Source organism: Nothobranchius furzeri, chromosome 11 (assembly GCF_043380555.1).
Source record: "Nothobranchius furzeri strain GRZ-AD chromosome 11, NfurGRZ-RIMD1, whole genome shotgun sequence".
In the NCBI taxonomy this organism is placed as follows: Eukaryota; Metazoa; Chordata; class Actinopteri; order Cyprinodontiformes; family Nothobranchiidae; genus Nothobranchius; species Nothobranchius furzeri.
Window position 1 is genome coordinate 44,046,853 of NC_091751.1, and position 14,467 is coordinate 44,061,319.

Here is a 14,467-nt window from a genome sequence, read left to right on the forward strand (position 1 = left end):
AGAGAGGAATAAAGCAGTGTCTAATATGCAGATAACGCCAGTTTTTATTGAAGATTCATGTGAAGAACGTTGTATCCGCTATTCTAGTGTGACAAGTAACCAGAAAGCATCATCAAGCTCTCAAGAAAACTGTGAGGTTGGGGACAAAAAAGTAAAGACCCATTAACGAGGGTGATGGGGCCACGGTGGCAGAGGAGTTAAGTGTCCACCCTATAACTGTAGGGTTGCAGGTTTGAGCCCTGTCTGTCATAGTCGTTGAGTCCTTGGGCAAGACGCCTAAGGGGGCCAGTGGTGCCAGTGAATCTATTTTCTGCCAGTGCACCCCAGGGCAGCTGTGGCTACAAAGTAGTTCGTCACCTGTATGTGTGGGTTAATGACTGGTTGGGTTGTAAAGTGCCTTGGGGGTTTGTAGAAGCCATGGTGCTTTATCAAATTCAGACCATTTACCAACCTTCCATGCCAGACTGAACTAAAAATCACCACAAGTTGGAAAATGGTAAAGAAAGAAAGAAAACTTTTATATAGCGCCTCTCACGATAAAAATCACAAGGCGCTTCACAAAAACAAAACAATTTATATATAAAAAAGATGTTTTTTTAATGATTAAAAAATGTTTCAAATGACAAAAAAATAAAAATTAATTTAAACATGTAAGGAAAGAGCAAGAGGAAAGTAATAGGAAAGAAGGAAATGGGTGGATCCCGGGAAAGGCGGAATAGGTAGAAAGAGCAGACTAAGTAGAGGGTGGTGATGAAGGTCACCAAAGCCAGCTTGAACAGGTGAGTTTAGCTGCTTTTTAAAGGAGACCACTGAGTCCACTGATCTCAGGCTGGGAGGGGGGCGGAGGGGGGGGGTTCCAGAATCTGGTGATGTTATACTCATTTAGGTTTATTCTTGGTATAAACATTATGGGATATCTCATGCACTATGACTTGGACAAAGACTGCACTGTTTGCATGTGTTGTAAATGACTGAGCTATTGTGGTTTTTATCTGTACAATTGACTCATCATTTGTCATTTTTGTATTTGAAAAGGTTGGTTAGGTGTGGTGGCCATTTTGAAAAGGGTTGGCTCTTAAAACTTTTGTAGGGAATCACCAAATAAGCTAGGCTTTGAACGAAAACATGGTCACAGAACACTCATCCCTCCCCTCGGGTATCTTCTCTCAGACACTTCTGCTGGAACCAGAAACCCACATTGCCAGAGGAAACGAGAAAGTGCTAAACACCAGTCATTGTTTTGTAGGTCCAAATGTCTTTTGTTGTCTGTGATTTCAATTGGTGTTTTTCTTTTTGGGACTCTGGTATTTTTTCCTACATTTGAAATGGTAGCGGTCGGCTTTTTCTCCTTATCTGATATTATTGAGCGGAGCGGCGCTGCTAATTTTCTCCACTCGTGTAGTGTTTGTGTTTCCAACATGTCTACTCAAATTGACTCATTCATTGGAAAGTAAACTGTCAATACAATGAATGTATGATTTTACAATACCATGCCTTATCCTGCGAGTAGAGGCCACTGCCAATAGGAATAATGTTTTTGTAAAGGAAGCTGTAATGATGTTTAGGCAGATCAAAGTAACATATAACACCTACATAAATCCCAGGATTTCTCAGCAGGGCGTTGTTCATAGGATCACATTTGCTGTCTTCCCATATAGCATCCTATACCACTAAACATTCTCAAGCTTTCCACATCAGATCAGCCTTCTATGTTCCATTGCTCGATCCACATCAGACTCTCACTTGTCCATTACAGACGCTTTCAGGGATGAATACAGCTCAGCAAGAGCGCTTTGACTGGTACACAGCCATGCAGTCCAATAAGCACCAAGCTGTGGGGCGCTGTGTGATCTGACACCTTTCTATCAGAGCCAATATAAAGGTTTTCACCAGTTTAATGGGTCTCTAATGGGATTGGCGGGATTTCACCACCTTCACACCTGGAACATATTCGTGAACATTGGGACCAGAGCTGATCCTGTAGCAATGTTCACTGATCATCTGTCATCAGATGCATGTAACTCACAAGAAATCCTTAAATTGGCCCATTTTTCCTGGTTCTTACAAATCAACTTTCTCGACTCATTATTTTTTACTTGCAGCGTAATACAAAATTTCTTGTGAGATATATGTGTAATAACTTGATTATTTGGTAATCAGGATATTTTGTGTTTTCTCTTACTCATAAATATGCAATGTATTTTCATAATTAATATGCACTGAAGCATTGAATGCATTTCATTTTGTTATTAGACAATTTAATTGTTCTACAGAAATGAGTTGAAAATAGAAAATCCATGTGATTATTTCATGATTGTTTGAGAGTTAAAATCCAGGTAATTAATTTCTGGCTAATTCATGATTTTGGAGGGTACTTGCGAGAAGTGGGTCAAGGAGAGAACGAGAGGAGAGTGGGAGGTGTGAGTTTGGAGCTGTAACATCCAGCAATGGTCAGTTTTCACCAACGGATTGACCTACATGTCACCGGTCATCTGCTGACATAAATTCCATTCTCTAAAGTGGATTTTACATCCTAGCTTCCAACAAACCCAGAAGAATACTGCAGCCTTGTTGACATTTTAGGAGGAACAAGATGTCAGGCCGTGTCCCAAGCAAAGCCTTCTGATAACACTGCAGGATTGCTCACTCTCTGAATAAAGTGACTATTTTTCAGCTCATATGAGTTAATCAATCGTGAAATGAATGAGCAAATGTTATATGAATAATAATAATGTCTTGATTAATCTGTGCTGAAATTAATAAAGTTGATTAATCTGTGCTTGAATTACTGAAGTTTGAAATGAATGGTATTATTACATTGAAAGATTTATATATTTGATGGTCAGTAATGTTTGATATGACAAGTGAATCATTATCTACACTCAGACACGAGGTTCATTAGAGATGAATTAAAGTTAAGTTAGACGTCATTCAATTCAATTCAAATTCAATTCAAAAATACTTTATTAATCCCAGAGGGAAATTAGAGTTTCAGTAAACACAATTATGAGATCAGACATACATACATAGACACATGACAAGAATTGGTGACTGTGGTCATTCGCAACTCGAGTCGCGCTACCGTAATAGGTCAAGAGGGTTTATATGAGGATAGAGTCAGGGGGAGGGGAAAAAAGGGCACTTCTGAGTTACCCTCAACAGAGAGGGTAGCTTTCCTATGCAAAACCCCCCCCCCCACCTCAGACAGATATGCATACAGACTTCAGACATTACACAACATAAGTGTCCACTAGGTGGGGAGGTAGGGTTAGGACTCTCCTCACTTCAGTGTGTGCAGCCGCATGGAGCAGCGCTCATCACCTCTGTTTGGACAGGGGAGGGAGATAATGGGTTTAAGGGCACATTGACTCCTAGATACGGTTCCACGGCCTTCACCGGTCACAGTCCCACCCAGGCTGGGATAGGGAGAAAGAGTTTCCATAGCGACGGCAGCATTCCACATTTCTTCTGGGGGAGTTCACACTTCAGCCTCACAGGCTCCAAGGGCACCAGATTCAGATAAGAATTGTTTTGGGGACAGACAGAGATAATTTCCTCTCTGCCTTAGAGTTCTGTTGGTTTTCAACCCCTCTAGATCCAATAATGGCGTAATTAATTCACAATTCAATACTTTATTTCACTCAAAGTTTAAATATACAAACTTCAAATCAGAATATAAGCATTCAAGTGAAATAGGGGGAGGAAGAAGAAAAAATCTTATATGACCTACCCCCTTTAACTAAGACAAGATAAATAACAAAAAGTGCAAAATAGCCTTATACACAAAAAATAAACCGCTCTCTTACTTCCACAAATAATATCACTACTAAAACATTAATCCTCCATCCTCAACTTACCAAATCATACGATTTTAGCATTTTATCTTTATACATTTTTTTGAATTGATCAGTAGTTGTACATTTTTTTAATTCATCATCCAGGTTATTCCATAATTTCACACCATATACTGAAATACACATTTGCTTTAATGTAGTACGAACAAATATCCTTTTAAACTCTGGTTTCTTTCTACTCTTATCATTTTTTGGGATTAAAACAAAGAACCTTTGTAGATTAGTTGGCAGCAAATTATTTCTAGCCTTAAACATAATTAGTAAAATTTTCAAGTTAACTAAGTCTTTGAATTTCATAATTTTAGATAGAACAAAATATTTGTTAGTATGTTCTCTTGGATTTGCTTTATATAGAATTCGCAAAACTTTCTTCTGTAACAGAAACAAAGGATTAGTGTTTGTTTTATATGTATTGCCCCAAACCTCAATACAGTAAGTTAAGTATGGTAAGATAAATGAGTAATATAATGTCTGAAGCGTTGAAATTTCTAGAAAACCTTTGACTTTGTTTAAAATTCCAATACTTTTGGATATTTTTTGTTTTATATATTTTATATGGGATTTCCAAGTAAGTTTATGGTCCAAGAGAACGACAATTCACAATTCAATACTTTATTTCACTCAAAATCTATCCCAATCTGTGCTGATCCATCAACTCTCTCCTTGATGGAATCCACCTTCTGTGCGAGAGCCTGAATCTCAGCCAAAGTTCCAAGCTTATGACTCATCTCGACAATTATATGAGTTTGTGCGTTCACAGCATGATGCATTCCATCCCTGAGCTCCGGGATTGAGCCAATATTCCTCGAAAGCTCATTAAATTTCCGGTAAGCCAGGTAACCGCTCAGGCCAAACAGCAGGAATCCCGACACCAAAACGACGAATATCCAGACATCTTCAGAATCCTCTACAGACACTTGAGAGAGGCAGATCAGGTTCCACTGTTTCCAGGAGTCCATGATATACCCAGCTGGCTCTGTCCCAGAGGGGCATCCGGGAGCCCGTTCTCCCGTTCTCATCGTTGAAAACATTTTGTCAATCGCGTTGAGACCAACTGACCAGATCCATTTTTAATAAATTCCAGTTTCCAGAAAAGATGCAGAAAGCGCCGTGCACACAAAGACAGGACAAAGAGCCTTGGGATGAGGAGGGAGAGGAGAAAAAAGCGTCTGTACTCTCCAAGAGCCGGAAGAAGAAAAAAAATGACACAGATATTTTCTTAGCCACAAATCAGAGCATCCTGTATCTGAAAGAAGGCGTGATGTTCTGAGGTTTGATTGTTAACACCCCTTAACATGGCACGTCCCGGTTGGCCAAGAAATCAATGTGAGAATATTAAAACAGAGCTCACTTGACGGTGAGTCAGTTCTAGAGAAAGCTATGGACGGGCCATCCGGAGCGAACCCTCTTTGACCCAGAGCATTTTCGACAAGCTGTCAAAAGCCCTGCTACACTCTGAAGCTGACACAGCAAACGGTTCCTGCAGAACAAAGCTGATACAGTTCCGACTCCTTAAGAGTCCTTCTAGACACAAACTAGTTCCAACCTGTGTGCCTGGCGACATCTCTGGACTGGAGAAGTCGGTACTGCGGCCAATCTACTGGACCTGGTTGCCCAGAGGTCCTCCGACCTCCTTGACCTCTGGATCCGCGAAGAGGGTCTCCAAAAAGGGTGAGGTAGAACACAGTAAGATTGCGTCTGATGCCATTTTGATAAGAATCAACTCCGTAGTTTAATGCAAACCAAATTCCTTTTATGTTTATGTTTGTTTATTTATTTGGCAGACGCATTTATCCAAAGCGACTTACAATTTATAACCTATAGAGCATGTTGTAATCTGTGGGGGAAACCGGAGTACCCGGAGAAAACCCACGCATGCATGGGGAGAACTCCACACAGAAAGGCCACAGCTGAGTTTCGAACCTGCAACCATCGTACCTTTTCACACCCAGAACTCAAGTTCTTCTAGATACAAGGTTCTGATAAAAAAAACACCATGAAATCACCATACATCACATCCCATCCTCTTAGATTCATCCATCGCAGTAGCCTTGGTTAACTTGTCAAGTTTTTATTTGTTTAGAAAATAAATTTATTATCTTTTATAAACCTGACTCTGTCTAAATTGAGACAAAGTGTGTTTGTTCCCTGGACAAAGCAAATAATCCTAGAATCTTCTGATTAAACATCCAAAGACCAAGCAGGTTGATACTCTATATTTATATAGAATATCACAGCTTATTGGTCATAAGTAAAGGTAGAATATTAAGCTTAAAAGCAACAACATTTACCCTCTACAGAGCTATCAAAGACAGAGTCAGAGGAGCTAAGCTAAGCTAAAGCTAGTGCTGCAGCCATCAGAGGGTTTGCCCTGGGGACAGCTGAACGGGAGGATCCAGCCACTCACCTGCATCATGGGACGAGAGCCAGAGAAGTTGGGACTAGGCGTTGTGTTTTTCTTGTGGTTGTGCGGACCACGAAATACTTTAGACTGGTAGTATTAATGTTTCCATTAAGGGATACAAGCTCCAACGCGCGCCACCGAACTTAAAGATAAGCTTGCATAGAATATTAAGAGTGCACACTAAAAAATTATTATTTTGGAACTGGGTATTTTTGTGTTCATTATTTGCTTTTGATTAATATAGAAACTTAAAATGCATTTTATTGTTAGTGTGTCATTTCTTTATTCAGTTGTGCATATAAAAATAGTATTTTACCACATATTGTTGTTTTGCCTTGGGAAACCTCTCAGGAATCAAAGTTAACCTTCTAAACTCAGTTTCTATTGACCCTTTGCACGTGACATCACGCCACTCATGTGACCGCCCTCTTCGCCATGATGGACGGCAAAAAGACAGTGTACACCCGTTGAAACTCCAGTGAAGGTAGTCAAAACAAGCCAGTTTGCAGCCTTTTATGGCTTTTATTTAGTTGATTTGACACTAAAATGTTTTTAGCTTGTTGCGTGGTTGGCTGCACTAACAGACAAGGACGTAAACTCAACTTGTTTTGTTTGTTTTTAATAACTTTGATGGAGACTGAGGACGGAGATGAACTGCAGCGATCAATCAAGCGGACTAGCAGCCCTCAGATTTACAGCAAACATATTTTTACCGGGTAAGATTAACGTTCATCTATTTCACGAGGAAGACAGGGACAGGGATAAATGTGATGTGTTTTATACAAGTTATTGATAATCCTGATGGGTGGGTATTTCACCACGGAGGATGCGCGCCGTCCACTGTAGTGTAAAGCGAGATAATTATTAATATTAAAGCTCCGATGTATAATTACGTGTTAAAATTACGTTATTTATTTATATGAGCGTCGGCGTTCAGAGATCTTCTCATTCCGGTGTGAGAGCAGCAGCTGAACCCGGTAACACCACCAGCAACAGAAGCTGGTAGGGATCCAGACTTTTTAAAAATCAGCTTTTGTGTGAAGTGAAACGCTGTTTACATCATAAAGTTGTAAATCCAGAGGGGTGAATTTAGGCAAAGTCAGCAACATGTTTACATCGGTGAATAGCTGCAGAGAGAACGTAAGCTAACGTTGGTAAGCTAGCTAACATACCGCTCTCTATGAGCCCCTGCTAGATGCGCTACTTCTTCTGATAACTGAACTGGGCATGAACTAGTTGAAGGAATGCTGGAAGAGTTTTGTTTTGGTTTTGATCGCAAAAACAATTTCAAGCTCTACTTTTCCCTTTGTTTAGTACTCGTGCCGCTCACTGTTTACATGCTTTTGCCGTCCAGCATGGTGGACCCACGTGATTAGGTGACGTGAGTGCAAAGGGTCAATACATTGGAATGTCTCTTTTGCCACAAACGTAACTAGAGATTAGAGGGAACCTATGCCCAGTAGCTAATACCATATTATATTGAGCTGGGTGGTGAAATGGCAGTGTGTCACAAGCAGAGTCACTGCTTTGCAAGTCACAAGTAAGTCACAAGTCTTTCCAGTCAAGTCTCGAGTCGAGCCCAAGTCAAAGACAACCAAGTTCAAGTCGAGTCCAAAGTCAATGATGTGGAAGTCCAAGTCAAGTCCAAGTCCTTAACTTTGAATTTTAAAGTTACAATCAAGTCATCTGTCGAACTTCAATTTAATGACAATGATAATAAATACATTCCAGAAATAAAGCTTCTTAAAATTTAATTTTTTGCTCAAACAAGCAGAAAGTGCAACTGAAACTGATTATAAACAAAGTGCTGCTGCATTTAGCAGTAAATCAAACCCAGAACGAAGAATGATTTATGATTTTTGTCCATGTCATGCCTCTTTTGTACTAAAATATCAAATATGCAAGTCATCATCAAGTCAACAGATGCAAGTTGATTCAAGTTGCAAGTCACCAAGTCGTAAGTCTTTATAGATTTTATCAAGTCAAGTCAGAAGTCATTAAAATAATGACTTGAGTCCAAGTCATGTGACTCGAGTCCACACCTCTGTGAAATGATTACATATGAATAAATGCTGAATTTTACTCTGTGTTTTGCGTATTGTGCTTGTTGTGAGTTATGTAGTGACATATAGAAGCCATCGTGTTACCTACTTTATACTGATGGCGTATTCGTTGAGCTCTTTACTCCTGTGTCGAACCAGATACGTGCTGTTGTCTCTGTCCATCAGCTCCAACTCTGCCTGGTACCTCTCCATCAGCCCTGCAAACCTGAACCATACATGAATAACTACAGCACTTACACTGTAATCAGTCATTCTGAATATGCTGATGAGTACACTGTCAATAAAATGGTGCGGGTGATCACACGCCATTTCCGCACACACACACACACACACACACTTACCAAAGGTATGCAGAATAATCGGCAGGTTTTGGAACCTGGCAGAGAAAAAAACTGTGGTTATTTTGTGTTTTGATACAGTCAATATAAAGGGGTGGGTGGTCATTAGTGGTAATGTGATATTCAAGCCACTTTTAATGGTTAAAACAAGTCTACAGCAAGAAAAAAGGCAATTCCCAGCACTACATCTCCTTGGCAAGACATCAATAGTAGTCATTATCTGCTGAATGCATTGTAATCACACTAAATTTTGCCTTATTGATTTGGAAAACCATAAACACTTACACATGGGTAAGGCCTCACAGCATCACTTGGAAAGAAGCCAATCTTGCTTGTCGCCAGATTTTTGCCCTGCAAAGGCAACCGCTCGTTAATCACATTATTTGTCTGGGTGCAACCACAATTCTTTCTGCCTCTCTTTGCCTGCATCCTCCCTTTTCCTCTTCCCCTCCCACTCTCACTCCAATAAATCCTCAGCAATTAGCACACAACAAGCAGTGCATCTAATTTGCAGGCCAAGTTAATTATGGTTCAAACACTGCCGGCAGTTAGACTTGTACTGCATCAAAACAAGAGCCTCGTTTAACACTAAATAATGGATCTTATTCTGGTCTTTTAATATCCAAACAGTGTGAGCTCTGGCTGATGCTCAGGACTCACTACTGCTTTTTAGGAAACCTGCCTGGAGCAAATTCAAGCTTTATATGCAAACTGTTAATTCCTTAAACAAATATTTAAAAGAAAATCTTTAGTCTTTTTCTAATTAAGCCATATTGGTAAAACTAATCACACTGGCTTGAATATGAAGTAGTTTTTTTGGTGTTCTAATTCCCAGCATTAAGGTTGGCATGAGTTTACAGATCTGAGTTTGGGGTCAATCGGCAGTCCATTCGAGTGAACCTGTGAGGACGAGAAGTGGTGACAGCGAGTGAAAGTCTTCCTGCCTCGTTTGTTTTTCTCCTCACTCCTCTTTATTAAAATGCTTTTTGGGGCCATGCAAGCTCTGGCAGTAACTAGATTGGAAAGCGAATCTTTACCCATCTCTATGATGCATTCTGAGTAATAACATTTCATCAAAGGTTTTTAGAGAGCCCTTCCCTATTTGTTATGCTTTCGATAAGCGTATGATAAAGATTAAACTTATTACTCTGCTGGCATAAACAGGCAGCAGCCAGAGGATCAAATGAAATTACAGTGATTGATTGTATTGTTCTGCCAGGGGGATGGGGGATAATTGCCTTCTGGGTAACAGGGGATATGAATTCTCAATGTTCTGTAATTCCATCCTCCGGTGCCACTGGGGAAGCGGGAGATTAAAGGCACCCTGTGGAGTTTTCTTTGTAAACAAACAGGGTTTTCTTAAGAGTCAGTGTTTCTCCCCAAATCATATTGTGTGTAACTATAAGACCTCAGAAACCTGTTGGAACACTGTCATTTATTGACTGCTCAAAAACAAAACTTCATTCATTAAATTGTTCTTCACCTTTTTATAGTGTATTCAACATTTACTGCTCTTTACTGCCACCAGCTGTCGATATACATATTTGACAGTAGTAATAGCGCAAGTGTTGATGATGCATGGCTATTCTGTAAGAATAGTCTAAACAGTTGTGTGCATGCTTTCACGATACTGTGTGTCCAAGTGCATTTTCCATGTTAATCCAAGGTCGTGTCACAGAGGAAACCAGATCCAGGAGGGAAATCCTCTCCCTAGCGACGCTCTCCAATCTGACCAGTAAAGATTAAAAATCTCTCCAACAAATACCAATCTGCCCTGAGGCCTATTCCCAGTGGGACATACATGGAAAACCACCAGAATGAGGCCCCCAGACATCCTAATCCCAAACCACCTCATGAAATTCTTTTTGATGCAAAGGAGGGATAGATGATGTAGCTTCTCACTCTTTCTAAGGAAGAGTCTGTCCATCATTCAAAGGAATCCCATTCCGTCTTTTTGTTTCAATGATCTTGTTCTTTTAGTTATGATCCAAACTTCCAGGGGGGTGGAACATCAACGGACCAATAAATCAAGAGCTTTGCCTTTCAGTGCAGCTCTGTGACACTATCTAAGACACTACTGCAGACAAAGTCCTGATGCACTGGTCCATCTCCTGCTCCATCCTACTGCCACTCATAAACAAGAAAGCCAAGTTGTTTGACTTACCTGGTCCTCACACTCAGCTATAGGTCATGGCTTGTCTTATGTAGGACTTTAGCCTGACAAGCCATGTGAATATATAATCTGGCCATGGCTCATAGACAGAGCTCCGTTGTGGGGCGCAATCTGTGGTTGTCTTTCAAACTGTACTCACCACCATGGATGTTAGTTAACTGGTTAGTCTACCATACTCCGTAGAAGAAGACCCAAATACATAATTTTTCTAAATAATACCTAAATCTACTCTTTACTCCAAAGTTGATGCCAAAGCTGTTTCAAACTTTGCCATCTTTGCTGTTTCGCTCCATCACAGCACTGGTGCTAATCCCGCCCACCAAATTGATAGAGCGCTGTGATTGGCAAGACATAAAACTGCTCAGGTCAATGGTAGACCACCTAAGGCTACAATGGAGCATGGCTAGACCGGCCTGCAGAGCAAAACCCTTTTCCTTCTGCTACTGTCTGTCTGGATTTCTAGGCTAGTAGAATTTATTTTTATACATTAAATGGAGCTTTTGAGTAATTCACATTGCAATGCAAACACATTTTAAGCTATTGATGTCGGAAAATTTGATGTTGTGATAATTGTTTTTATTTTCTAAGTTGTCTTGTAATTTATTCACTAAGATTTAAACCACAGCTATTATTTAGCTTCCACATAAAACGTTTAACTTGTAAAAATTTGAAGGAAAACATGCATGAGACGATTAAACACATCTGTGTCTGGTTTTTAACTCTAGTAAAATGTCTGTGTTTCTGAATAGCTGTTTGCTTTCTGCTAAGGATCAAACAAAGTTAAAGTCATCATCGTACTGATGAAATTATTTATCCAACCCATCCGCTGGGGGAGCGGTGAGCTGCAGACACAGCGGACCTTGAACTATTTGGTTGTTTAACCCCCAATCCAACCCTGTAATGCAGATTGTCAAGCAGAGAGGCACTGGGTCCCATTTTTAAGGTCTTCTTCATGACCTGACTGTGGATTTGAACCCATGATCTCCCAGTCTCAGGGTGGACACTCACACCACTAGGCCACTGAGCTGGTAGAGCCCAAAGTTTACACCAAAGGCATCCTCTCCAGTTAAAGACTGATAAGTTTTAAACACCATGTCTGTTTTTTCTGCTAAATCTAAATAATATGTTCCTATGTAAAGATTGTTCTGTAATGTTTGTTTTGTGCATTGGCACAAAAGATGGATGCGATCAAGGAGCGAGTGGACGAATCGGCATGGATTGGGATAGATTAATTTACGCCATTGTTGGATTTTGAGAGATTGAGGACCAGAGGAACTTTAAGACAGAGAAGAAATTGTCTCTATCTGGCCCCAAAACAATTTCTTATCTGAATCTGGTGCACTTGAGCCTGTGAGGCTGAAATGAATACCCCCCAGAAGAAATGTGGAATGCTACCGTCGCCATGGCAACTCTGTCTCCCTATCCCAGCCTGGGCAGGACTGCGAGCTGTGAAAACCGCTGAATCGTTCCAGGAGTCACTGTGCCCTCTAAACTCAACGACCTCCTCCCCCTGTCCAGACTGAGGTGACGAGCGCTGCTTATCGTGGCTGCATTCACTGACGTGTGGAGAGTCCCCAACCCTACCACCCCACCTAGTGGACATTTATGTTGTGTTATGTTTGAAATCTGTTGCATTTCTGTCTGAGGTGTTTATTGCATAGCAAAGCTGCCCTCCCTGTGGAGGGTACTCTGAAATGCCTTTTTTTACTCCACCTGACCCAGTCCTCATGTAAACCCTCTGATCTCTATTAAGGTAGCGTGACTCGGGTTGCGAATGACCACAGTCACCAATTCTTGTCATGTGTCTTTGCCTATGTATGTCTGATCTCAGAATTGTGTGTACTGAAACTCTAATTTCCCTCTGGGATTAATAAAGTATCTTTGCATTTGAATTGAATTGAATTGAACACTACAGTTTTACATTTTGAGGCACTAACTAACCAACAAAACTTCAACATTTTTGCAAGCTGTGCTGTTTGAGCAGCACTTTCATGCTTACACAAGATAGTTTTTATCACACACACACACACACACACACACACACACACACACACACACACACACTCACACACACACACACACACACACACACACACACACACACACACACGTGTGAGCCCTGGTGGAACAATGTAGGGTCCTGTTTATCAAAACACAGCTGTACATCTGGCTTTTAGTTAAGCTGTTTACAGTATCATTATGCTGCAGGCATGAATACACATGTGTCAATACATTATTCCTCTGGCTATCCTCTCCCAGCATGCATTGTTACCATGGCAACGAGCAACACAGTGCCATCGGGTCTGGTGCATGACATTCTGGTCATCGTTCAACTGGCTTACAAGAAGTCTCCTGGCATTCCTGTCCTCACCCTCCACCTTGTGCTGTGTCACAACATAAAGAAACACGGAACACTGGAAATTGGGGTAACTGCCCTCTCCCGGCTGTGCCGTTGGCAAAGTTAGCAGTCTGATTGGAGCTGCACCAGAAGGAGGATGAGGCGTTAATACCACCATAAAGCTGAGTTTGAAACAGCAAGGTAGGCTTCTGGAAAACCCAAGACAACGTTATCCTTTAAAAAATAGATGAGGTCAAACACCCTGGCATTGTAAGCGGGTTGCTAAATGTGCCAGAGTGTGAGGCTGTCCACCACCATTATAGCATCCACCAGAGGCTTAAGTGTTTGGTGTCAATAATCAACCAACACTGTGAATTACTTAAATCCTCTGATGTTGGTTCTGGTTCAGAAAAAAGAGTTAAAGACAGAACAGTTACACCGTCTAAAGGGAAACCGAAGTCCAACGGCAGTGACACAGATCGGTGAGCTAGTGAATACCAATACTCCACAATAGGCATGTTTCCAATAGGTTGATTTTACAGGAACTTCATGGCTTGTCTCCACTTCAGCTGGCTGAAAAGAAAATTTTCCAGGCCATTTTCAGAAACCAGCAGAGCACCTGAGCTGGGTTAGATACTTGGAATTGCCCAGTTGAAACGCTGAGCAAAACTTTTGGTAAATCTTGCTGATTTGGTTGTAACTGAGTAGGAAATTACATCAGCATATGCTGCCCCAAAGCATTTGTAAAAATTTGAAGAATTACTGGTGAAGCAGAATGGGAGTAAGAGAAAAAAAAAGCTGTGTTCACAAATTTGTATGGAGACTCAACAGCTGAGAGGACCGAGTCATCAAAATTTCCTGGAACTCCTATAGTAGAAACCCGGCTAATGTGGGACATGAGCCACTTCTTAGTGGAGAAGAAAATATGCAACACTGAGTCAAACTGGTGACTCTGCAAAGACTTTGCGTGAATCGCAGTCGCAGAAGTGGACATAAAACAAAAATGAGCTGAATGATACACACCTGCCACCAGGAGCTTTGCAGATCAGCAAACATCAACTCAATGACATCCCCTGCATGAATGCTCAGCGGGGGCCCACACTGGGGACTGGGGATGCCGCTGTAGTCTTTGATCACAATCATCCTCGGCAGACCTGGCAGACAAAGGACACGAACATAAACATTCTCTGCATTTAACCAAGACCCATGTTAACAATTGCATAAAACATGTCAGACACAAGAGCATTTTTATGTGGTCCGCAAGATAAATATCAAAAATATATTAAAACTGACCCGC

General features: G+C 41.0%; 1 protein-coding gene across 3 annotated transcripts in view; it reads right to left on the minus strand.

Annotated features, from left to right (window-relative positions):
- The window catches only part of LOC107383565 (guanine nucleotide exchange factor VAV3), a 91,375-nt gene that overhangs the window by 16,617 nt on the left and 60,291 nt on the right, over positions 1-14,467 (minus strand). For all 3 annotated transcript variants that reach the window (XM_015956295.3, XM_015956296.3, XM_015956294.3), the window contains exons 20-23: positions 14,194-14,324; positions 8,945-9,010; positions 8,663-8,697; positions 8,410-8,526 (exon numbers count right to left, since the gene is read on the minus strand). In XM_015956295.3, the coding sequence (XP_015811781.1) occupies positions 8,410-8,526; positions 8,663-8,697; positions 8,945-9,010; positions 14,194-14,324 (349 nt within the window). The remainder of the gene's footprint in view (positions 1-8,409; positions 8,527-8,662; positions 8,698-8,944; positions 9,011-14,193; positions 14,325-14,467) is intronic.